Genomic DNA, 25609 nt, shown 5'->3' with positions numbered 1-25609 from the left:
AATATTTTTAGAGGTTCTATTTTTTAACTTTAAGGCACACGACACTTTGCACTTAGAAAACAAAAGGTAAATTTGGTTAGAGCATAAATTAAATCTGTATCAGATGATATACAAATAGGGGCCAGAGTGATAGTACATTAGGTAAGGTGCTAACCTTGCATGTAGCTGACCTGTGTTTTAATCTCTGGTAACATATATGGTTCCCAAGCCCACCAGGAGTGATCCCTGAGCACAGAATCATGAATAAGCCCTAGCATCCACCATATTGCCTCTCCCCCCCCCCCAAAAAAAAAGAGAAGAAAGCACAAATACTACCCTTCTCTCTAGTTTTATTGATACATGACTTTTTTTTTCTTGGGTCATACCCGGCGATGCACAGGGTTATTCCTTCCTCATGCACTCAGGAATTGCTCCTGGTGGTGCTCGGGGGACCATATGGGATGCTGAGAATCAAACCCGGGTTGGCTGCATGCAAGGCAAACACCCTACCCGCTGTGCTATTGCTCCAGCCCCAATACATGACTGTTTTATGTGTCTGGTTAATTGAAGATAGGCAGCACAGTGGTTTAACTTACACATATTGTGAAATTACTATGTACTCTTTGCTAGCATCTGCCACATCATATATGCAAGTAAGATAAAAATAGGAAAGTGAAGTTTAAAAGTTTATAGTTTAAGTATTGTGCTTACAGTAATGTTAAAGTTTAATGTAGTGACACTCATGGTTCCTGCATTTCACCATCACCCAATTATCCGTGACGTCCCACCACTATTCTTAGGTAATTGAAAAAAAGGAAATTTTTCATTGTCATAAGAACTCTTAGGATTTCGTCTGCTGCCAGCTTTCCTGCATGTCATGCAATGATCCTCACATATCCTTATCATCTCCATCCCACAACTTATCTTAAAACAGGAGGTCTGAGACTTGAGAGTTGCTCAATATGCCAGTGCTGATATCCAGGAGGCCTGAATTTCCATGGTTCCCAAGCACTGAATTGGGAGTTGCTCTAAGCACCAAAGGATATGCAGGGCGGTGGGGGGGGGATGGTTGGTGGGGAAACACCCTAAACAAACAAAAATCAAAATCTGGAACCCTATACCTTTTAACCCACATGCTCCAATTCCTGTCTCTCACTCTCACCTTCTCAAACACATCTGCATCTTCTATTACTATTTATTTGGTAATGGAGGAACTTGCCTTTTAGGAGACGGGGAGAATCCATATATAAATGACATCACAACATATTTGTCTTTCTTTGACTCATTTCACTTTATGTAATACCCTCAAAGACCATTCACATTGTTGCAAGTACAGTGTTTTCATCATCATTTTAAATGGGGAAAAAAAGATTGCGTGTGTGTGTGTGTGTGTGTGTGTGTGTGTGCGACCTCCTTTGTCCGTTCATTCCTTAGGCTGCCTCCCAGTCTTGGCTGCAGTGAAGATGGGAGCACATGGACTCTTTGTTCCCACTCTTTCTCCCCAACCCGAATGGAAACGGCAGCTATAAAATATGTTTATGGTTAATGCAGTTCAGAATTTTTTCTGTTTTCATTAAATGTGACGTTTTCTTAGTGAATCCTCAGTAGATTAAGGAGCTAGTTGGGGTTCAGACGGATGGGGTTCCACCTCACAGGAGAGAGGTCACTATCTCCCATATATCCCATATTAAAGAGCATTCTAACATACAGCTTCAGTGTGCCACAGAGATTATAATAATATTCACGCCCCTAACACACTGGAAAGATTAAAATAATCTTAGTATCTCTCATAGCAAAAGAACTTGCTATGAACTTGGAGCTCTCTGTTGTATGATGCCTTCCTGGTGGTTATTATCCAACCATCAGAAGAAACGTCCTTATTCAGGCACAGAGTATAAGAGCTTTGCAGCACTATCTTACTGAATTCTAGTCACACCCCTCTGAAATAGATTCAAGGTTTTCCTATTTTCCTGGTGGAGAAAATTAGATATAACACTTGGGCGCTGACCACTTACCTTTATCTCCTTCAACTGCCACTTTTGGGAGAAGTTAGCTAATGAACTCTGACAGCCTCTATTTGATTCTGTGGCCATGCTCTTAACCAATATCAATCTTGTCTACCTCTCCAGGTTCATTTCCTGTCACTTGAGTATACAGAAAAGAACCCTGTAGTAGAAAGAATGCTTCCTCCTTTGATGAGTTGTCAGGGACCCCATCCCCATAGCTTCATTTGTGGAAGGGCTCACCCCACAAATGAAGCTATGGGCAGTTGGCTCAGATTATTTCTGATTTTTGTGACTCTCTTGTGGAACACTGATTTGCTCAATATCTTAAATTCATATTCATAACCTGCTTTCTGGAATGAATTTAATGTACTCACATAACGTTTCTGAAATACCTGGACCATCTCACATTTGCCACTTGGTAAGATCCTCTAGCTAAAGTTAGCACATTTTCTGCAGTATGTCACCTGATTTTCTATACTTTTCAGAAAAGTTGAAACCAAGTTCTGAAATGCCAACTTGTAGTGACTCTGAACATACTCTAGCTTACCTGTTATTTTCCCTCATCCATCCAAGACCCCAATATATTTGAGTTCTGATAAATCTCAAAATATATGTTAGGGGATTGCATTGGATTGATAGCTTGAAGTAATCTCAAACCAGTCAATGAGTAATTAAAAGAAAAATGGTCCCACACTTCCCCTGGGTTTAAAGTCTGTGGTTTACCACATTGTGTCTGCTCCTTGGAAAAGCTTGGAAAGGTAGTTCAGAGGACAAACTACAGGCAATTCATGTTTTTAAACTTAAAAAGAAATTGAACTGAAAAAAATGAATTTGGATGTTGGAGGCAGTTGCAGGCGGAAATGAAGGGTTTTATTGAGCACAGAATACAAAGCGTCCCTTATGTCCTGGGTTTGAATCAGATGGAAACCCACAGGGAAGGGTGTGGATCTTCCTTTGGGTTTGGGGAACCTTGACTCTGGCTGGCCCTTGGGTCAGCAGCAGTGGCTGAAGGAAACCATTGCTTCTTGTTGCAGCTCAAGGAGTATGAGGCCCAGCACCGCCAATCAGCCGCCTTGGACCCTACTGACTGGCCAGATGGTTGTTACCCAACATTCGATGGCTCTTCAAATTGCAATGTAAGTCGCTGTCTCTTTGAGCATCTTCACCATCTCAGCTGAAAAAGGGCATCCTAGGGACCAGAGTGATGGGCTCAAAAGGCTGACATTCATGTTGTACACATAGGAGCCCTGGTTTGGAATCTGTTGGTCCCCCAAGCACTGTCAGGAGTAATTCCTGAGCATGACTGGATGTGATCCCTGCCTTGAGATATCTTTTGTTTTGTATCTCTGAACACCTGCCAAAGCGTCTCTTGCATGTTACTCAGATTTTGTTATCCGATAAGATTCCTGGCTGTCTATTTGTGCTATTTGTGTTGTCCGTTCCTACCCCCCAAGCCCCACTTTATGGTCAAGTGAATGCTGCTTAGTTTTTACCATGGAAAAGAGTTCATTGCTCAATTCAGTATGATCACATTGCTTCCCTTACCACAGTCCACTTCCAGAAATTCTTCATTACCCCACATGAAAATCTCATAACCGTGCGTTCTCCATTCTCATCCCTCCTTATTCCCTGTCAGCCATGTTCCACTTTCTGTCTATGCACTTGACTATTCTAGGTACCTTGTGTAATTGGCATCATACATGTGTTCTTCTGTTTCCAGTTTATTTCACTGAGGACAATGTTTTAAAGATTCATGATGTTGCTTTGTATGTTAGATGTTTCTTCCTTTTTATGGAGGAGTTACATTCCTCTGTCTCTGTGTACCATATTTTAGTTATCCATTGATAGATTATCTATTGATAGATGTTGATAGATACTTTGTTATTTATTCCTTTAACTGCTATGAACAATTTTTCTGTGAGCATTGGTATATTGGTCTCTGAATCCCTGCCACCAATTCCACATATGCAGGAACCACATTTTTGGATGTCATCCTAAGTTTCACTTATTGAATCATTTCCATAATGTTTTCTACAGTGGTCACACCAGTTTACATTCCCAGTGACATTGCACGCAGATTTCAGATTCTCTGTTTCCTTGACAATGTTTGCTGTTTTCTCTTTGATATTTCCCAACCAAAGGGATATGAGATGGTATTATCTTACCTTGAATTGAGTTCCTGACTCACTAGTTATTATGAGGAACTTTGTATGTTGTTGGTTCATTGTGTCACTTCTTTGGTTAATTATCTATTCTAGTTCTTTGCATATTCCTGGATTGGATTGTCAGTTTTGTTAATTGTTGTTGAAGTTTTTTTATATGTTTAGTTAATTCCTTATCAGATATATGATAAATGTTTTCTATTAGTTGCGTTTTCTTCACTCTTTTGTGTGTATGGAAGTGGTGGGGAGAGTAGTTGGTATGGCCCATTTAGCTGTGCTCCTGGCTTACCAAGGGACTATATGTGGTACCCAGCATCAAACTCAGTTTGGCCATGTACAAATCAAAGTACCCTGCCCACTGTACTATCTATTTGGCCTCTTCTCTCTCCTGATGGCATCCTTTGAGGAACATGTTTTTAATTTTATTTATTTATTTATTTATTTTGAAGTAAATAGATTTTATTTGGAGCATTTTTAGGTATGGAGGGAGAGAGAGTGAAAGAGTAACGTACTCAAGAGAGAACACAGGCTTCTCCAAGGGCAAAGAGAGCCCCTACACACATCCTAGCATTAGTCACGAAAGCATGAAAGTACACATCTCAAGAGGGGAGATGCGGGCGACACATGTGCTTGGGCACCACATGTGCTCGGCCATGTGGGTACAAGCAGCACACGGGCTCGGGCAGCATATGCGCCACATGTTTTTAATTTTAAAATCAAATTTACATTTTCTTTTGGTGCCTATACCTTTAAGGTTATATCCAAAAAGTGACTGCAAGTTCTGAAAGTTTTATTTTAATGGTTTAGAGCTTGAGTTTATTACTTTGTTAATTTTTGCTTGCTTTTCTTGGCCACACCTGGTGGTACTCAAGGGCTCCTTGCAGCCTTGCTCAGGTCACTATCAGCTCAATGTTCAGGAGACTATTTAGTGTTGGGGATGAGACTCCAGGGCCTCCTACCTGCAAAGCATGCACTCAGCACATCGACTTTTCTCCCCGTAACTAGATCTTAAGTTCAGATTTTTCACTCATTTGTAATTAATATTTCTACATTATATAATATGATTTCATCCAGCTTTCCCTGTAGCATTTGTTGAAAAGAGTGTCCTTTTCCTTCAGTGGAATGGTCTTAGTACCTTTTTTGGAAAGGAACTGACCATATATGCAGGAGAATATTCCTGGAATCTCTCCCCACCCCCCCTTGATTTCTATGTTTGTCCTTTTGTAGGAATCATACTGTGTTTGATGAATGCAGTTTATAGTCATTTTTGAAATCTGGCCGTGTGAGCCCTCCAACTTGGCCCTTGTTCAGATTGTTTTGGCTCATCAGGCCCCTTGAGAGTCTACATGAATTTTAAGATAAATTTGGCTAGTTCCGCAAGAAATACTTTGATATTTTGATAGTTATTGCATAGGATCGTTCAGGATAATGAACGTGACAGGGATGAATGGAGATGTTACTGGTGCCACTCGAGCAAATCAGTGAGTAAAGGGATGTCAAGTGATAAGTGATCATTGCACTGGATCAGTTTGGGTAATATTGTTATCTGACCTATATGAAGTCTTCTATGAAAATAGGCTACCTTTTCATGTGGTTATGTCTTCTTTATTTTCTCTCACAGTTTTTGGTTTTCAGCATATCTCTTTCCTCGTAGTTCAAATTTACTTCCAGGTCCTTTCTTTTTAAGGCCCATTTAAGATAACATTTTTTTCTTTGTCTCTTAATTTTAGTGTGAGGGATTAAACTGAGGATCTCATACATTGTAGTAATAGCACTATAGCACTGTCTTCCCGTTGTTCATCAATTTTCTCGAGCGGGCACCAGTAACGTTTTACAAATTAATTAAGTGTATAAAAATGTAATTGATTTTTTTTTTTTACAAAATGTTGGTTGTGTTTCTTCATCTTTGCTGAATTTGCTTGTTATCTGGACCGTGTATGCTTGCATGTGTATGTATGGGTATACCTGCATGTCCGTGGCATGGTTAGAATTTCTACATAGAAGATCACACCTGTGAACAGAGATAGTTTTTCTTCTCTTTCAATTTGGATGTATTTTATTAATCATGCTATTTTGTTTTATTATTTTCTCTCCAGCCCCTCATGAAATTATAATATTGCCAATGTGCTTCTTAAACTAGGAGTGCTACAAAGATGGCAAGAATGAGAATTTCAGAATTTCTGGTATTCCGTGGTGCCATTATCTAATTGAGTAGAATGAGAATAGATAAAATCAACGTTTCTCAGATTTTTTTTCCTTTTTGGGTCACATCCGGCATTGCACAGGGGTTACTCCTGGCTCATACACTCAGGAATTACTCTTAGTGGTGCTCTGGGGACCGTATGGTATGCTGGGAATTGAATCCAAGTCAGCCACATGCAAGGAAAACACCTTGCCTGCTGTGCTATCTCTCCAGCCCCATTTTCCAGATCTTATATCGATTTTTTTTTAAATTATGTCCTCTCATTCTGCCTCCACATTTTCAGTCTCCTGTCTCCTATTCATGCTGCACACATTTGGTCATCTTTTCAAAACCTCCCTCTCTTTTGGTGCTGGTGTCGCCTATCGACCCATATTGTTAGGACCCAGGGGCGACTTCCAACCATGTTCACCCAACCAGCCAGTCAATGTTCAGGCCTGGTAATGTAGTGCTCTGTGGGTTCACTGGTGCCTGAGGCCTCCAGGGCTATACCAGGCAGTGCTTGGGCGTCTATGCCAACAGTTGACACATGCAAGGCATGTGCTCCAATCCTTTCCACTACCTCCTCAAACTTACCTTTCCTTTTAGCTATTGTGAGTATGTAACATCTGATAGTTTTCTAGTTCCCAAGGTAAATCCCAAACTTTGGGGCACATTCAAGACCACACTACGTAATGTGACTTCAGCCAGTTTTCAACTCTCATCTCTCATCCCATTCAAGACCCTCCACTCCAGTCACATAGGGCAATGATTGTGTTATTAAATGCACCCTATAATTTTCAAACTTTTATTTGTGCTTTTATTTGTGTAGTGGCATTGTGTCAAGAGACTTTAATTCACGTAAAGATATCTTTGGAAGATGTCTTCATATAAATGTTTCTAGGTGAAAATCGATACCTAATTCAAAGTGAAGTCCACTTTTTTTCTGAGACTTTTGGATAGATCAGGGTTTTGGCCACACCTGGCAATGTTGAGGACCTGCTTCTAGTCCTTTGCTCAGGAGTAACTCCTGGTTGGCCATAGACATGGCAAGCCCCTTACCTCCTGTGATATTTCTCAAATCCTCTAAGACTTTCTTTAACATCCTAAATATGGTTTATTACCTCCAATCTTATGCTTTTGCTAAATCATAGCTTTATGTACTAAGTTTAAAAGTTATTGGAGATCAGAATTCATTGCTGCTCTGTCTGTCCCTTAGAAATTATGAGCTCCTTGAACAAGAAAGGCATGCTGCGTTTTCTTTGTGTCTTCAGTGGATGGACTAACTCAATGTCCACTCCCAAATGGTATTCAGGGGGGCCTGGGAACCACTCTTCATGATTTCTTTTTTAGTTTCATTTTTATAAGCCACACCTGGCAGTGCTCAGGGCACACTCCTGGCTCTGTGCTCAGGGGTCACTTCTGGTGGTACTCGGGGTATCAAAAGAGATGCTGGGGATCGAAACCATGTCAGCTACATGCAAGGCAAATGCTTTCTCTGCTTTATAGTCTCCACACCTCCACCCCTTTGGTGATTTTTTTTTTGTTTTATCAAAGAGACCATTGGTTGATGGTAATTCAAAGATGCGTGGCTGCTGCTCTGGTCCAAGGGTACTGGCCACAACCAAGGCCATTCCAGTGGTATTTGGGGGTCTTTATGGGCTATGCTCACTTTTTTTGGAGGGGTATTTGGTATCAGGATCAAGCTCAGGTCAATCACATGCCAGGCATGAGCCCTGACCCTTTTGCTATCTCTCTACTCTCCATTTTACCTTCCTTTTCATAAAAGCTGGAGCGATAGCACAGCGGGTAGGGCGTTCGCCTTACAAGCGGCCAACATAGCTGACCCGAGTTCGATTCCCCCGCCCCTCTCGGAGAGCCCGGCAAGCTACCGAGAGTATTCGATATGCCAGACACAGTAACAACAAAGTCTCCAATGGAGACGTTACTGGGCCCGCTCGAGCAAATCGCTGATCAACGGGAGGGCCTTTACCTTTACCTTTACCTTTTCATAAAAGCAGAAGTGAGGGGCTGGTGTGATAGCACGGTGGGTAGGGCATTTGCCTTGCATGCAGCAACCCGGGTTTGATTCCCAGCATCCCATATGGTTCTCTGAGCACCACCAGGAGTAATTCCTGAGTGCAGAGCCAGGATTTAGCCCTGTGCATCACCGGGTGTGACCCAGAAAGAAAAAAAAAGAAAACAAAACAAAAAAGCAGAAGTGATGGCTTTATAGAAGTGGCCTCCTCCTACCACTTTGTTGTTATAGTAAAACCAGCTTTCCATGGCAGCCTTCATTTGAATCCTGTTGGGTAAGCTTGTGTATAAGCATGCATGAACATAAATGTGTCCTATGCAATGAGTAGCAGTATGTATGTCCCAGGATGATGCAATAATTCAAAGGACCCAGGCCTTGATTTTCTTTGTCTCTTTCTGGGTCTCTTTTCCCCACGTCCTAAAGACTAACGTAGGTATAATTCATGAACCTAGCGCATCCTGGAGACTCAATATAGTAAATCAGGATTGATGTGGTTCAAGCCAGTTTGGGGGTAACACAAAGCCCCGATTGTTGGTGATGCCTCTCATTGGTATTGCTTGCTGCCTGCTGACCTGATGGATGACTCTGAGATGGGGGTTGGGGAGGGGGGTTGTGACTCGTCCAACCAGAGAGAAAAACTGGAAGATGGCAACAGCACCTCACAATTAGGCAGAGAGGAGAGAGTGTAGCTCACCTAGGAAAAGTTCACGTAATTGAGGCCTACAGGCTTTTTTGTACAAGCTGCTAAAAAACTGTTGTCATTTCTTACCATAATATGGGACCCTTTTGGGGGTCAAATCTGTGGTATGACTTGTCAGAAGGAAATGGGGTGCTTTTTTTTAAGAATTGCACTTTCAAAGCCCAGAGTCATAATACAGTAGTACAGTAGGGTGCTTGCCTTGCACATGGCCAGCCCAGGTTTGATCCCCAACCCCACATATGCTCCTCAGAGAACTCCAGATAAGACCCCTGAGCAGAATCAGGAATATTTCTTGACCATCACCAAATGGAGTTTACCTCCCAAATAATAATTTTTTAAGTAAAATCATTTGGGGGTGAAAGATGGAGCAATAGCACAATGGGTAGGATGTTTGCCTTGCACACAGCTGACCAGCAATCTCTCCCCGGCATCCCATGTGGTCCTCTGAGCCCCGCCAGGAGGTACTCCTGAGCATCGCTGGGTATGACCCAAAAAGCCAAAAAATAAAATGGGGGGTAGGGCAGAGCAATAACATAGCCAATTGGACACTTGTCTTTCACAGGGCTGACCCAGTTTTGATCCCCAGCATCCCGTATGGTTCCCTGAACCCACCTGGCAGAATCCCTGAGTGCAGATCCGGGAGTACCCCCTGAGTACCTCCAGGTGTGGCCCCAAAATAAAACCAAAAAAAATTTTTTTTATTTGTATTATTTCTTCTTTCGAGAATTTCTCTCTGTTCTGGAGGCCTTGGTATTGTGCTTGCTTCTGTCTGCACCAGGCTCTGGGCTGTATGCTCGGGTTACTGAGGAAAAGCCAGAACCTGCCCCAGCAGTTCATACGGCAGCATCGAGCTTCAAGTCACTTTCCTGCACTCTTGTACAGACGCTGCCTCATTCACGCTCTACAGGGACGCCTCAGCACACTCACACAGACACTTAGCTTCTGATTTTCTAAGGAGCCATTTCTTCATCGCTGGCTCAAAAGGGCCTGGAGTTTCCATTTGGTCCTTCCACTTCTTACAAGGTCTTCCACATGTTCTGGAGATCGGCATGTGTGTTTGCTGAGACACAGGTACAGAGGCTGGTCAGCAATGAAGGAGTTGCCAGAAGACCCCACCTCACCATTTGCACCACATGTACATTGCTTGTCACTTATCCTGCATTTTGTCAATTTCCCTGAATTTACCACGCATGAAAGTTGTGCACAGACTCTCTTAGCTCCTACCCATCATCCTACCATCAGAACCCAAATCTACATGTCCCTCATCCTACTTCCCCTGACTCTGGCCAGGCCTCTGTTGCTATGGAGATGCTCCAAGCAATGCCATCCCTAATATTCCTTCTCCATTACTAGTCTCGAGTTGCCTGTTAGCAGAGTGATTCATTTAAGAGAATTCCCCTTGTCTAACTTCAGTTGAGACGTTTTGATTATCTTTTGTGTAAAGGCCAGGCCTTTTCCGTCTTCTATCGATTCTCTTGGAGGCTGAGATGGAAATAGCCTCCCTGGCTGTCGGGAGGAATGCCCGGGCCTTGAAGAGCGTTGGTCTGTGAAGGCCTTTGTCGCCAGCCCTCAATGTGTATATTGATGTCTGTCATTCCACAGTGTCGCCTTTGCTGTGATTTCATAGCCTTCTCCACCCCTGTAACTGCCATTCGGTAATTGCATGTTGCTGCACAATAAATCTATATTCACATATGGATTCCAAGAGTTGAAAATACTAAAGATAGTTACCAGGGGAAGTGAAAAATAGCTTTCTCTTTGCCAGAGGGGAATCTATTGTCTGCTGGTTTTCATTAATAGCAAACTTCTGTTGTGTGCGCGCGCGAGATCTTTAAAGGAATTGCTGGATGACTACTTAACTCCATTTCGCGGTAACTCTCTGGACACTTATTTTCACAGAATTTTTTTACTCTGTTTTGGTGAAATCTGTTTTGCCTTCTCCAGAGCAAAATTGTGTAAGAGTTCTCATTTGAACTTTCAGCTGGTTGTCCTGAGGGTTAGTTTGCCTTCAGGTTCAGAAGATGCTTAAAGAAGTTAGACTTTAGGGGGCCGAAGTAATAGTACGGCAGGTATGGTGTTTGCCTTGCACTAGGCCAACCTAGGTTTGATATTATGGGCATCCCATATGATCCCCCAAACACTGCCAGGAGTAATTCCTGAGTGCAGAGCCAGGAGTAACCCCTGAGCATTGCTGGGTGTGACCCAGAAAGAAAAAAAGGGAGAAGTTAGACTTTAGGAGCCTGGAGCAATAGTACAGCGGTTAGGGCATTTAAATGCTTTGCATGTGACTGACCTGGGTTCAATCCCTGGCATCCCATATGTTCCTTTAAGCACTGCCAACCACCAGTAGTAATTCTGGAGTGCAGAAGTAATTCTGGAGAAACCCCTGAGCATCGCTGGGTATGACCCAAAAATTAAAAAAAAAAAGAAAAAAGAAAATGAAGTTAGACTTCATGTTTCACGGTTTTGTAGGGTTGGTTTTCCCAGTGATGCCCAGGAAGCGTAGGGCCCCTCTCGATGATTCTCAGCTGTCTGAACAAGCGGGTCAGTTCATTGGCCCGAAGATGCAATACTGCAGTGCCAGGAATTACCCAGTCCTCTGCGGCAGTGCGCATGCACCCTAACTGCTAAACTATCTCTTGGCCCCTTAATCATAGTTTTTCTGTTTCTATACAAATGCCGGGTAAGATGTGGTGATCTGTACCCAGAGTTTAAGTAATAATGAAAATGCTGCAATAAAACAATCTTTGAAAAATATATCAAATTAGTGATTTGATTTGGGAGGGGTTTTTTTTGTTTGTTTGTTTGTTTTTTGCTTTTTGCTTTTTGGGTCACACCCAGCAATGCACGGGGTGGTTCATGCACTCAGGAATCACTCCTGGTGGTGCTCAGGGAACCATATGGGATGCCAGGAACCCGGGTTGGCTGCGTGCAAGGCAAATGCCCTCCCCGCTGTGCTGTTGCTCCAGCCCCAATTTGGGAAGTAATTAACTTATTTTTTCAAGTGTAGAATGAATAGATTATACATATGAAAGCAAAAAGGGCGATCAAGCCACAGATCTCTAATAATCATTAGAAATGTCTGTCCCCCAGTTCACATGAACTGTTTCTCCCTCCTTCCCCCCCAAAGCACTGAAACTATTTTCTGTCTCTGGTGCTCCGGCTGGAGTGAGGTTCCAGCCATGGTGGAGTGTTTCATAAAGCTCAGCTCGTCCATTCCTACTGGACCCTACTCATTATTTCTCACTCAGGAGTCACTGAGACCTGTGCAGAGAGTGCTCTGGTGTTGTCATGGCATCTCACCTTTGTTGCACTTGTTTCCTTCTCTAGTGGTGGCATTGCTGCTAGCCTAGGTGATTGTGTGATGACGCCGAATCTCCAAGAGCTGAGGGAACAGAGAGACCATGTCATGTCCACTTTGCTTTTTTCAAAATACTATATTGTGCTTATTTGAATGTCCACAAAATCCTTATTGTGGACATTCAAGGTCCCCACTGAGCTCTTTCCATAGCATGAGATGTTCTGGGTAACTTGACCAGAGCCTATTCAATCTGGGGACAGGTTGGCAAGGGATGGTGATTCTCCCTCTGGAGCAGACAGACTCTGCCCAGGTCCTTTGCCCAGAAGCCATTTCACCTTCATCAGCCACAGCCAAGGTTGTCTCTAAGTCTGAGCTTGAGATGTTTCTGCTGAAAGCTTGGATAAAACTCGGAGAGAATGCCCTTAACTTCCTCTTGTTAGCGGTTCATGTGGTGAATAATTTGCTTTTTCTTGGCTGGAGTCAAAAGACTGGTGTCCAATACAGTGTGCTGGAGAGAGGGTCGGCTTTGTGCTCCCAAGTATCCTTTGGGAGCAGATCAGTTGTGTTCTTTTTTTATTTTTTTTCAGAGATGCCTCAATAGCCAGATTCTGGTCTTCGTGTTGAACCACTCTTGAAGGATGACAAGGTGCTGGCATTAAATTCAGGGTTTCTGCATCCTGAATTCATGCCCTTTGAGCCATTTGTCCAAACCCATCTGATTACTTATCATGTTTATTTTGAATATTCTTTTAGTTTTTTGATACAAATATCTATGTGATGTCTAAATTCTATCTCAGGAACTTGATTTTTTTTTAGTATTTCAGAGGTATCAAAATATAAATGAACATATTAGTGAACTCCAAACACATTTTGAAAAGCGCCAGATAGTACAGCAGGTACAGGGCTTGCCTTGCATAAGGCTGATCTGGATTTGATCTTCTGCACCACATTTGGTCCCCTGAGCATTCCAGGAGTGATCCCTGAGCACAGAGCCAGGAATAAGCCCGAAGCATCACTGGGTGTGGTCCAAAACCAACAATCTCTTAGACCCGCATTACCTTCTTTTATTTTTTTTTAATTTTTTTTAGAGTATAACACTGCCATTCATGATTAAATTTCAATCATACAGTATTCTAACATCCATCCCTCCACCAGAATACATTTCCCAGCATCAGTGTCCCTAGGATCCCTCCCATCAACCTCCACTCCCATCCCTTGGCTGCAGGCGCTTCTCTCTGTCTCTGTCTCTCCTTCTCTCTCTCCCCCCTCCCCCACCATTTTGGGCATTGTGCTTTGCAATATTGATACTGAAAGGTTATCAAGAATATCCCTTACCTATTTTTAACCCCCAGATTTTGTCCAGCATCATCATTCCCAGCTATTATTGTCATATGGGACTCATCTCTATCTTACCTACCCTCAGCCCTACATTACTTTCTTTTTTACTGTCTTTTTTTTTTGTCTATTATGTTTTGTAAAGAATTTCAGACAAGGACTATTTCAGCCATTCACAAAAAAACTTATAAAGCTAACTAAATTAATATTTACATTCTTCCCGTTTCTTCCTAGAGATTTTTTTAATTCATAACCCAGTATATATGTTTACTCTTAAAAGGGTTTGAATTGGTGTCATAAGTTTGATTTGTGACTGAAATATGGGTCTGCTTGTTGAAGCTTTCAGAGAGCAGTTGAATGTGTTTGTGCTTTGCTCTTCATTTCTGAGTGAAGTATTGATCATTTCACCTGGAATATGGCCTAGAGAAAGAGAAGTATGGCTCGACACTGATACTTTGCCAATACCATGTCTACCTTGTGTCCTTGGGACAGATATCAGCCAGTTCTTCATTTTAAGTTGTAGTACCTTGTGTCCAAATAATTGAAATTTTTCTCAATCTGCCTAAATGTAGCCAAGTTAAAAGAAAGTTATTGATTCTGGTGCTTACAGGCATCCTTGCAGATTTCAGGTGATTGTTCAGCTTTTTGTGGATGCTATCCAGAAATTTTATTTCATTTTTGGTGAGAAAAGACAGAAAGATAAAAGTTTACTATCGAAGAGATTTTGACACTGAGGCTGGTAAAATAGGGACATAGCTAACCTCTCTTTAAATGAGTATGAGAAAATATGCCATAGATCCATATTTTATGGTGAGAGTAAGATGCAAAGGGGGGAAAAATCAGTGTATTGAAATGACAGGAAGAGGAGATAGATTTGCTGGAACTGGATGGAAACAGACTGAGGTCCGTGTCTTAGGCAACTTCATGTCATTTATTCCACACCACCCTCTCATCCCAGCTTCTCCCAGAGAAAAGAGCCAAAGGGTGAGCTGTGTTATTTGTTGTGAGTCTCTTAAGAGCATCATTCTCAGATGAAGTTAGGACAAAGTCCTATCCAACTCTTCCTCTCATGGCAGGCAAAGGGCTGGGTCCACTCACAGACTTTCATCAGACACTGGGTTCCAATGCCAAGTCCGTTACTAACCAGTTCTGAACCATGTGAGCCAGTGACTTCTCTTGGTAGCATAGTTTTTCTCTTGTCAGACAGAGACAAACATCTTTCTCCCACAAATGTGGTGGAAGGATTACATGGCACAAAGGACAAACCCAAGGGATGCCAGAGTCTACGACTTGATGTAAAGATCTCTTGGGCCGGTCTTTGAGTTAACGGAAGTGGTTATTGGGCATGCTAAGGTTGGTAGCAGCGCTGCCATTGCCTTGCAGATTTATACACCAGAGGTGTCAGGACAAGCTTCATGTAAATAGTGCGTGTTTATTAGGTTGTGCTTTTAGCAAACATGTAATCCATCTGTTGTCTTTTCAGTAGGTGCTATTGTGTGAGTGGGTTTGTGGATGGGTCTGGTATGATTTCAGCTGGTAGGGCCAGAGGATCAGTGTTTGAGAAGAAGCAATTAATTGTGCTGTGGGTGTTGGAGAAAGCATTGGTGCCAATGAAGCAGTCTCACTGAGTGTGTGGGTGTGAATTATGTTCGAAGGGCTTTCTCAGGGCAGGTCCAGTAATAACTAGAGTAAATGACTCTGCCCCCTGGCACACTGACCAGGTGCATCTCTCTTTGCTGGTTTATACAGCTGTAGGGAGCTGAGGTACAGCCTTGGACGTCCTCAAGAGGAACACGTGGTCAAAATACCCACTCTTACATATTCCAAGGGATCCTATTTTTAACATGGAAAATATAATAGAGCTTTTGGATAATTTCTGGTTTGTGGTTTCTTTTCTTAGGCTGAAGCATGTGAAACTAGAAATCCTAGCTACAAAAATGGCAGTTTTATTTGTCTAGCCTAGGACATTAAGCAAAAACCGGATCGAGCACCCTTCCTTACTCGCTCCTTTTATCCAAGTGCAGGTGGTTGTACTATAATATGGGTTAAAGCTGGACATTTGATTTGCACTTTGCTTTTGAGAGTAACCTCAGGGAAGTTGGAGAATTCCCATCCTGTATTTTATGGCATTTAATTCATCACATGTTAATGTAAGTCATTTGCCGTAATGCCAAATCTTATTTAATGAATTGTTATATGTACTAATTGAAATCTAGGCTCAGGCTGTTTGTGGCTCAAGATTAGGATCCAGACGAAGGGCTACTTACAAGCAGCACTATCAAATTGAAGTCTTAGGAGTATTGATCACTTGTTCAGAGTTCATTTGAATTTTAAGTCACAATTTCTCATTATATCACAACTCTTAAGAGTCAGCCATAAGGCAATGGTGCTCATTGGGAGAGCAGTGTTTTATAATGTGATCAAATTTATTTTTGAATTGAATAATTAAATTCCAATTATTCACCTTTTGTTGGGAGGGGAGTAGAACTATCCCTTTGTTCCCTTCTCAGTCCCTTTTTTGTACCTTTCCACCCCCTGGTGACAGCCCTTGTTAATGGTATGCCTTACTAGTATGATGTGTGTAGCATTGCATAATTAATTCCTAAAAGGACACTTCTTGCCTTGCACTTTGTAAGTGAAAGAGTGCCATTTTGCACATTCTTTACTCATTAATTATGCAAACATTACTGAGTACTGAGTACACTCCAGTTCCCATAGAGAGGGAGCGTCTCAATGAGAGGAGACGGACAGGTGGATGACATGGTTGGCGACTTAATTGGGATAGTTCAACTTGGTGTGGTAAAGATATGTAACATCCATTAAGTCCCTGTGGAGAGAGTGTGGGAAGCTCTCTAAGAAGGCTGCTAGAACCTAGAAGAATTCAGGAAAGGACAAGAACCATGAGGCATATAGGAGTAGCAAAGTTAAAGGCCAAGATGAAAACATGGGTAAATTTCAAAATTTGGGTAATATGGGGATATACATTTAAGTAATCTAACCTGTCTCTAACCTATATCAGTTATTTTAACACGTAAGGATTATTCTTATTATTATCTATATATTGTGTTCTTTGCTTATTATTTTGTAGAAATTAATTATGTAATGGGTTGTTCTGGCCATGTTCTTTTTATATCTAAAGATTTAAAAATTTATATTATTCATGTTTTTCATCTAATGTTTGTAGTCATATGGAATTGAATTTCTATACTTATTAAATTGTTTTAGAATGTGATGCCAATTGTTAGAATTTCTTCCTGTTCCTTCCAGCTTCTTCTGATGGAGAGATCAGGACAAAAGATAGGACCTTTGTTGTCTGTCATATTTCCCCGATTCCTGGCTGTAACTTTTTGCGTAGTTGCTGTCCATTTCTTTTCACCTTGTTCATGCTTGACTGACTCAAGTAAGAGATTTGCTCTGTGTGCTGATATAGTAAGGCTTCTTTCTGATCTGTTTGCCATGCTGTTTGGTAATATAATGACATTTCTTAATGACAGGGTTATGTTGGGAATTTCATCATTGTGTGAAGGTCATAGGTTATACTTACTCCTCCATGGTATTTACTGTGCCATATACCTAGGCTAGGCATCAGGACCACCATCATCTGCAAACTGCCATTGGCTGAAATATGCCCATGTGACACATAACTGCCAATTTCCTCTTTCTTTCAAGCTACAGTAGAGAACTTTATTTATGGTCCAAGCAGTGTTTTGTTGCCATCACTTGAATACAAAATGCCAAGAAAGGGAGAAACCCAGTTAAGGTGGCATGTGGTTTTCATTGGGAGACATTGGACTCTGCCCCCTTTCTCCTACAATTTTATTAAATAGGACACATCATGGCTCACACAACTTGCTATATGGGTGGGGGAGTGGGTGGGGTGTAGACAGTCGTTCATTTCTTCAGACCCTAGTGGAATTCAGTCAGGTTTAGCCTTCTTATTGACTTACCATCTTTTTACTCATTGCTCTGTTGAAAGGTCATTCAGTTGTCTTCCTTCCAGATTTGAAGGTGGAGGGGACAATTCTCAAGATACCCACCAATTTGGCTTTTGGAGGAGTGCTTACCTTTTACATTGGTCATTATAGATTGTTTTTTGTTTATTTCCATTATGGACTTTAAAAGTTGTAATATGTTAAGCCATGTACATGTACATGTTTTCCTTGTTTGATTACCCTTAGTGGAATATTTTCACTAATTTTAGTGAAAATAAACAAACTCCCCGTGGCGTACCAAATATGCCAAATACCAGTAACAATGGTGGGTCTCATTCTCCTAAAGAACCTTGAATATAATCTCAGGGCTAGGATGAAGGAGACGTTACTGGGGCCTGCTCGAGGCAATCGACGAATAATTTTAGTAATGTATATATATATTTCTCAATCTATATAGATTTGGATGGATGGATATGGGGTGGTGCTTCTCTTGCTCTATTAGTTGTCATGGGAATAATACTCTGTGATGTACTTTTCAACAATCATCCTGACCTGATAGTTTTGCCAGTCAGATAATCACAAACCACTTTGCTAGTTCCACTTGACTCCCTTTCCAAGGATCCAGCCTGGATTTGTTTTGCTTTGTGTTGTTTTGGGGCCACACCCAGTGGTGCCTGGGGTTTACTTCTGGGCTCAAAGTGATCCTAGTGGTGCCCAGGGGACCTTATGTAGTACCTGAAATCAAGCCAGTGTCAGCTGCATACAAGGCAAGTACTTTAACCCTGTAACATCTCACTGGCTCACAGTCTAGATTTTTCAAAATCAGAAGTAAATCCATGTACTGAAATTTTTTGTTTGCGTATTATTTGGGCTGGAGCGGTAGCACAGTAGGTACGGCATTTGCCTTGTACTCGGCCAACATGTGTTCGATTCCTCCATCCCTCTCGGAGAGCCCGGCAAGCTACCAAGAGTGTCTCACCGCACAGCAGAGCTCCATTTGGTATATTTGATATGCCGAAAACAGTAACAAGTCTCACAATGGAGACGTTACTGGTCCCACTCAAGCAAATCGATGAACAATGGGAGGACAGTGCTACAGTACTTATTATTTACTTCAGACCTGTAGAGAGTTGTATCCGGGTTGTTGACAATGACCAGCTGTGGCCTAACTACTCTCTGCTCCGCAGATGACTTTGCTTACTTGGTGGAACAGGTTGGCTGTGTGAAGGAGCCTAGTGTCTCTCTCTTCCCCGGGTTGCCATGTTGGCTCCATTCAATTCTTATATTTCCACATCATCACGTGCCTGGACAAAGTTGCTTGGCTGCTCTGTCCTAGAGCTCATCATGCCTGCTCCATGAATCAGCCTGTCTAAGAAGCCATAAAAGTAATGTGACTTTGGACACACCACCCAGTCCCTTAGGAGACTTACCGCTTCTGGGATGAAAACTGCCCCCTCGGTTCCAGAAATTAGCCTCTCAAACACATATGTAATTGCCCTACTTGGCAGTCCTGTTTTGAATCATCCTTTTTTCCATGGCACCGGCTTTGTGGGAATCAAATGCACAGGGGAATGAGCGGGCTTGGTGTTTTGCCTTCGTCTGCAGTGTATCTTCCAGCAGACGGCTTGCGGTCACAACACCCACTCTCAGCAGAAGGGTCTGTAGAGCTGTGGACCCTTCCCGTTGTCTGTTACCTTAACTCTCCTGTTTGGTTTATTTTTCTTAATTATTTTTTATTAAACACTCAGGCACCATGACTTATGTGGCTATTCATAGTTGAGTTTCAGGAGTACAATGTTCCAACTCCAATCCACCAGTCTTGCCTTCCCTCCCTCACAGTGAACTCACCTGTCTAAGACAAATCCAAGTTAGCACCAGGTTCTCTGAGTTAAGGGCCATGAGACATAATCTTAAGCAGGAAAACTTCACATTTTTCTCAGCTAGGCTGAGAAAGTCAATTCTCTTTTTCTTCTGTCTTGTCTTCCTCTCCTACTCCCTGCCTCCCCTCCCTGCCTTACAGGAGAAGGAAGTTTGCATGAATTTATGGACTTTGCTATTTGGAGCTGACCTGGATTCACAGTTTCCCGGGTCTTGGCCTAAGAACTCCTAAATTCTTATAATTTCTCCCTCCTTCTGATGGAAAAACAGCAACATTATTTGCGAGGTGGTTTTTAAAGAAATTAAAAGTTTTCAAGGTTAAGTAAAAGAATCGAGTTTAGGTTCATGTGTTGAAGCCCTGGGTTCAGTCTTCAGCACCATGCTCCCACCAGGACAAAAAAGAAAGAAAGAAAAATAATCAAATTTATTGTGACACATTCCATCCCATTTGCTGCTCTTTTGGTTTTACAGTTATTTTTGAAAACAATTGCTTAAGTGAATAAAGTACAACAAATCTTTTCCCTTGGGGAAGGGTAGTATTACCTCAAATTCTTTTTACAAGTAAAAGTATCATGTAATCTTCATGTAATCTTTTCCTCCTCCTCCTCCTCATCCTCCTCCTCCTTCTTCAAATCTGGCATCAACTAGTTAATTTTGAAACTGCCAACAAGATTATTTCAGTGTTACACAGCACCTCTGGGAGAAGACTGGAATCTCATCTTTTTTTCCATATGCTGACAAAAACCTCCTAATTTCAGAGTGCATGATGTCACCAGCTAATGGGCAAAATATTTCTTACTAAACACATGAGTCCTTCTCAGACTCCTTTGTGAAATCAAGAGAAAAAGATTCTGCAATCTGTTTCAGATTTCATATGGTTACTCGAACAACTCATAAACACTTTTTCAAGTAATTTTGATTTCTTTAAAGAGTGAGGCTAATTTGTCTTATAAACACCAAGAACAACACATTACGCCAATGGCCATGACTGAAAGTCCATAGTGACAACCAGAATCCGATGACTGGTTGGCACCGGTGCCAATCTTGAACATGTCTTCCCAACTTCATGCTGCCTGCAAGGTAGGGAGTGACCATGAATGCATCACTTCTTGGGCCCGAGGACAGGCCCTGTTGGAGGGATTATGAAATCCAGTTCAGAGAAGAGGGGCCATAAAGCTGCTGTTGATTGGTGTCACATGCTGTTTATAAAGCATTAGTTGAAATTGCCTTTGACTTACCCGATCAATGGACAACTGAGGTGCTGGAGAGGAAGTGGGGCCTAAGAGCCATCTAAACACTGAACTTGTAGACTCATTAGGGTGATAGAAAGGTCCTAAAACTCAAGGCAAATTGCTTTTCCCTCCCTGAAGCCAATCTCCCCGGGCAAAGGCGACAGTGCCCAGTAGCTTTCTTCTCCCTTTCTACATCTGTAGCCTGACCACCTCTCCTGCATGCCAGTCTACAGAATGGCAGGATAAGGTGGTAAACCAGTGGTGTTCAACCTTTCTAGATCTGCAACTCTCCAATCCTTGGCCCATTGCCTTAGTTTCTCATAGTTGGTTAATAGTAATCTGAATGTCTTGTAGGATTTCTCTAACCCCTGTAGATTATAACCTTCATGAGTCTTAGCAAGCTATCTTATCATAGTCTTGTTTCTTGTTCTTCTTAAAGCATTGAATCAGTGATGCTTACTTTCATTTATTTATTCCAACCTGGAAAGAAATGTAGTATCTACTTAGTATCCAGTCATTTTTCCTCATCCAAGTGGAAGACTGTTTTAATCATGTTAGATATCAGCACTCATTTTATACAGTTTTTGAATCATAATGAAACAGTACAACTAAATAATTAATGATACAATGATGCTAATAATTATAAATTGCAGTGATACTACAATGGTAATAAATAAATAATACAATGTGTCTTCAGAGCAAGTTGTTAATATGCATTAAGGTTTAAAGATCCACCCATTCTTTTATTCATCAATTCTATAATGTACTGATCTACTGTTTTAAAAAGGACATGCTAAATCTGTTAGAAAATTTATAGTAAAGTGTTCATGAGAGAATTGTTCATGATATTAAAACAGCAGAAACGGGCACATGTGCAGTGCTGGAGTGTTTTAAATCAATAACGTGTGCAGTTCTGATGGAATATTATGGAATCACTAAAACGTGGTTGTATTTTCTTCGTAATATTTGTTGACATGGAAAACTCCAAACCAAATCATTTTGAACAGCAGGTTCTCTAATGGTTAGAACATTGCAATTTCTCTCTAAAGAGGACCAAGCCATAAACTCTCCATTTCACTCATTCTGTGTATTTCTGCAACAGACACTCTACGGACCCTGGTAAAGACCCTGGCACATAATAAGCATGGGGGAATTCTTTTTTTTTTAAAAAAAAAAATAGGCCCTCCCGTTGATCATCGATTTGCTCGAGCGGGCCCAGTAACGTCTCCATTGGAGACTTTATTGTTACTGTGTTTGGCATATCGAATACGTCACGGGGAGCTTGCCAGGCTCTGCCGTGTGGGTGAGATACTCTCAGTAGCTTGCCGGGCTCTCTGAGAGGGGCGGAGGAATCGAACTCGGGTTGGCCATGTTGGCTGCGTGCAAGGCAAATGCCCTACCACTGTGCTATCGCTCCAGCCCTTAAACAAAATAGACACATAAAAATGTGTCAGTCTAGAATGATGGTGTATTTGTGTGTATATATGTAAAAAAAAAAGTGAAAGAACACAAATCAGACCTTTACTTACTTATTATCCTAGTGGGGGACAGAGCTGTTTTATCTTTCTTCTGTATCTGCACTTTCCAAACATTCTCTGATTTTAATTACCTATTATATGAAATCAGAAATAAACATGGTCACTAAAAATGCAGATGCAGAAGTGAATACAAGGATGCCACTGTCGTCAGGAAGCTTAATTCAGTAACACAGCGGCTGCCGTCTCTGAGGCCAGGACCTCTGTGGAAGCTCATGGTACAACCTCGCAGCCTATGGAAAATGAGGAGGAATACCAGGAAGGCTTTCCAGAGGAGGAGGCTCATGGGCTGAATTCTGAAGCATGCAGAGGAGTCAGGGAAGTTGGTGGCATGGGCAGAGATGTTTCTATTAAGGAATCCAGGAGGACAAAGATGCAGGCTAGTGAAAGATGGGGTATTTGGGATGCTGTGAAGAGGGTGGAGGAGAAGAACCAGTTTCTCTGTGAGGCCCTTTCCATAATGTAGCAGAATAGACATGCAGAGCAACACAGAATAAGGATTTGGGGCCTGTGTGGAGCTGTCAGGTCCTAGAACTTTTGTCCCAAGGAGCAATGGTTCCTGAGAATCACAGATTTGCAGCCTTCTCTGGTGTAATGGGCAAGTTCAAGTGCACCAGCCAGTGCCCAGGTCTGAAAGTGCTCTTTTGTTTCTCCAGCTGCTCTCCTCCATAGAGCACCCAGGATGGGACCCCTTGGCCTTGTCTTAGATATATCCCACAATTTCTCCTGCCACTTGTTGAGGACAGGGTGCCCTGTGTCTGCAGAGTCTAAGCTGTGACCCCCACTGATCACACACATCTAATGGGGGGGGGGGGGGCCTGAACTGGGTACCATGAAAATCTATCAGTGGGATGAAGGATAGTCAACGTCTCTGGACCCATGGGTCTTCCTATCCAAGAGGAGCCTGTGTGGCCCATACAGTGCTCGTCACTGGACTTCACCATTTATACCTGACACTTCCGAAGTGAGGGGACACAAAGTGAGGTAAAAAGCTGGTATTCAGGGCTGGGTGGGAGGGGTTGTGCAGAGGATGAGGCCTTGCATGTGGCTGACCCTGGTTTGAATCCTGGCACCACATCAGTCTCCCAGAGCACTGACAGAAGTGATCAGTGAGTGCAGAGCCAGGCCTAATCTCTGAGCACCATGGGTGTGGCCGAAAAACAAACATATTTCTGTGTCTGTGTGTGTGTGTGTGTGTGTGTGTCTGTGTGTAAAGAGTGGCGGGTGACATCCCTGTATGCTTTGGCAGTGAACCCAAGGTTGAGCTAGCTCTTCATGAGACACCCCCCCAACACCCCTTCTTCAGGACGTACATGCCCTCATTTTCAAGTGACAGGTATAACGTGGGGTGATTCTGGAGCACCCTCCATCTAGTGGCATCTCTATCCTCTGTCACTCTCCATCCGTGCACTGCCCAGGAACTGAGGGCTTTGAAAGACAACAAGGCAGGACACCCCTGTCCTGAGTGTGGACTAGGAGGTGTCCGGGGGCGGGGGGCAGCGAGGCAGCGCCTGTGTGAAATCAGTACTGTATGTGTGGATTTATTTGAGTGAGGAGGGAAGGGTCGGAAAGGGTCTTGACACCCTGTAGGCAGAAGAAAAATAGAAAATTAGGAGTGGGAGGAAACACACCTGTTCAGGCATGGGGGCGAGGGGTCTTCCCTGGGATGTTCTGGTAGAAGGTGAGATGCCAAAGGCACCCAGGAAAGGGGCTCTGGCACCCAGATACCTTACAAGTGCACACGTATGTTTGTGCCTCTGCCGCGAGCAAGGTCTGCACACCCATGCCACGAAGCAAGGGACCTTCAGTAGCTGCTAATATGCCCCTGAAACAGCTGAATGCAGGTAGCATCCCCCTACCCCTCCACACACACACACACACACACACACACACACACACACACACACAGAGGGTCTCTCTGCGGGTGCTCAGTCCCATCTATTCTATCACAGCCTGTATCTGATGCCCCGCCCCCGCAGACTCCCCATTAAAAAAAATGGAACCTTCATCTGGGGACCCAGTCCCCACGCACCCACTGCTCAAATCCAAGAGATGGCAGCTCAGACAGGGACCCCTGGACTCCGGTGGGTTTGGGAAGCAACGAGATGGCGAGGGCATTGACTCTGGAGGGGGTAATAGGAAAACCAGTAGGGCGCAGAGAAAGTGACCCGCGCAGGGAAAGTGACCAGTCGGGAGAAAGCCCAGCTCGGGCTCAGTTTGAATTCAAAAATAGCTGTGGAAAGGTGTCTGTTTCCAGTGGCCTCGGCTGCCTTTGGGGGAGGGGGGCGTCCGAGAGAGCTTTTTTAAGTTCCATCACTCGAAGGGGTGCATCCTGATCCCGGCTCTGTTCAGAGTCTCGAGTTCTTTTTTTTTTTTTTTCTTCCTCTGGAATTCCATAGACAGTAATTAAGGAACTGCAGGCCAGCGGGAGGTCAGAGAGCCTTCGTCAGTGAAAACAGGGATTGTTTGCCACGTACAACACTCCCTTTTTTCCTTGTGGTGAATAGGAGATTTGCTTAGAGCGGATGACTTATGCCTTTCTTACAAGTTATGCAGTTCGCGAGGAACTGAGGATCCGTCAGCACGCAGAGAGCAGCTAATTGAATCCAGTGTCTTCACTTTCTTTTTTTCTTCTCTTTTTCTTTTTCGTGCTTTTTTTTTTCTTCTTCTTCTTTCTCCCTCGGATCCTAAACTGTGCCGGTGAAGCCTGTCTGTTCATGTAACATGTTCCAGGAGTGCCTAATCCTCACTTTGAGATTACAGAGCCGACCGAAGACGCTTGCAAAGAGGGGAGGGGTTGGGGTCCCAGACAGCCTCCCGTTTGCCCCGTAGGCCTGCTCAATGCCGAAGCCGGTAAGTTCACTGATGTGTGTGATGTGGATGGAGACAGAGTGTGTGCTCTCTGTCACTTTAGGAAAGGGAAAGTGTTGTAGGTCTTTTTTTTCCCCCTTCAATTGTTCCTAGCTAGAATGCCTCCGTCTTTTCTTTGCAAATTCCTTGCAAATTCCTCCCCGTTGGGGGGTTGGGGGGGGTGCTCCTTATCTGGTTGGTTCGCCTACCTCTTAACGTGGAGCTTTCTCCGCTAAAAAGTTTTCTCCCTCTTGCAAAGCTGTGATTGTTGCTTTCGAGCAGGCAGTGAGGAGTTCCAGCCTCTGGCTCCATGTTTGCTCGCGGCGGTTGTGAGTTGGTGGAGGCGCTCCGTGGGGGTGGATAGGACTTCAGAATGTGTGGCTCTTTGCTTATTCACAAATTCAGCTAGGGGTTGGCTTCTTTCTCTTTGACTTTGAAAGCCACCACGGAGTCGGAGTCGACCATGCAGGCTTGAGGAAGTT

The 25609-nt window shown here is 43.0% G+C and overlaps 1 protein-coding gene across 4 annotated transcripts in view; it reads left to right on the top strand.

Moving 5' to 3' along the window:
- SASH1 (SAM and SH3 domain containing 1) overlaps window positions 1–25609 on the top strand; it is a 212438-nt gene that overhangs the window by 137700 nt on the left and 49129 nt on the right. For 2 of the 4 annotated variants that reach the window (XM_056126077.1, XM_056126079.1), the window contains exon 8: window positions 3020–3121. The exons of 1 other annotated variant lie outside the window; for it this stretch is intronic. In XM_056126077.1, the coding sequence (XP_055982052.1) occupies window positions 3020–3121 (102 nt within the window). Of the gene's footprint in view, window positions 1–3019; window positions 3122–24992; window positions 25131–25609 lie in introns of those variants that run through there. One more of the 4 variants, XM_056126080.1, reaches the window with a different exon arrangement.

The sequence above is a fragment of the Sorex fumeus genome, unplaced genomic scaffold (genome assembly GCF_029834395.1).
Source record: "Sorex fumeus unplaced genomic scaffold, SorFum_2.1 ptg000061l, whole genome shotgun sequence".
Classification (NCBI taxonomy): Eukaryota; Metazoa; Chordata; class Mammalia; order Eulipotyphla; family Soricidae; genus Sorex; species Sorex fumeus.
This window is presented reverse-complemented; position numbering and strand designations above follow the sequence as displayed.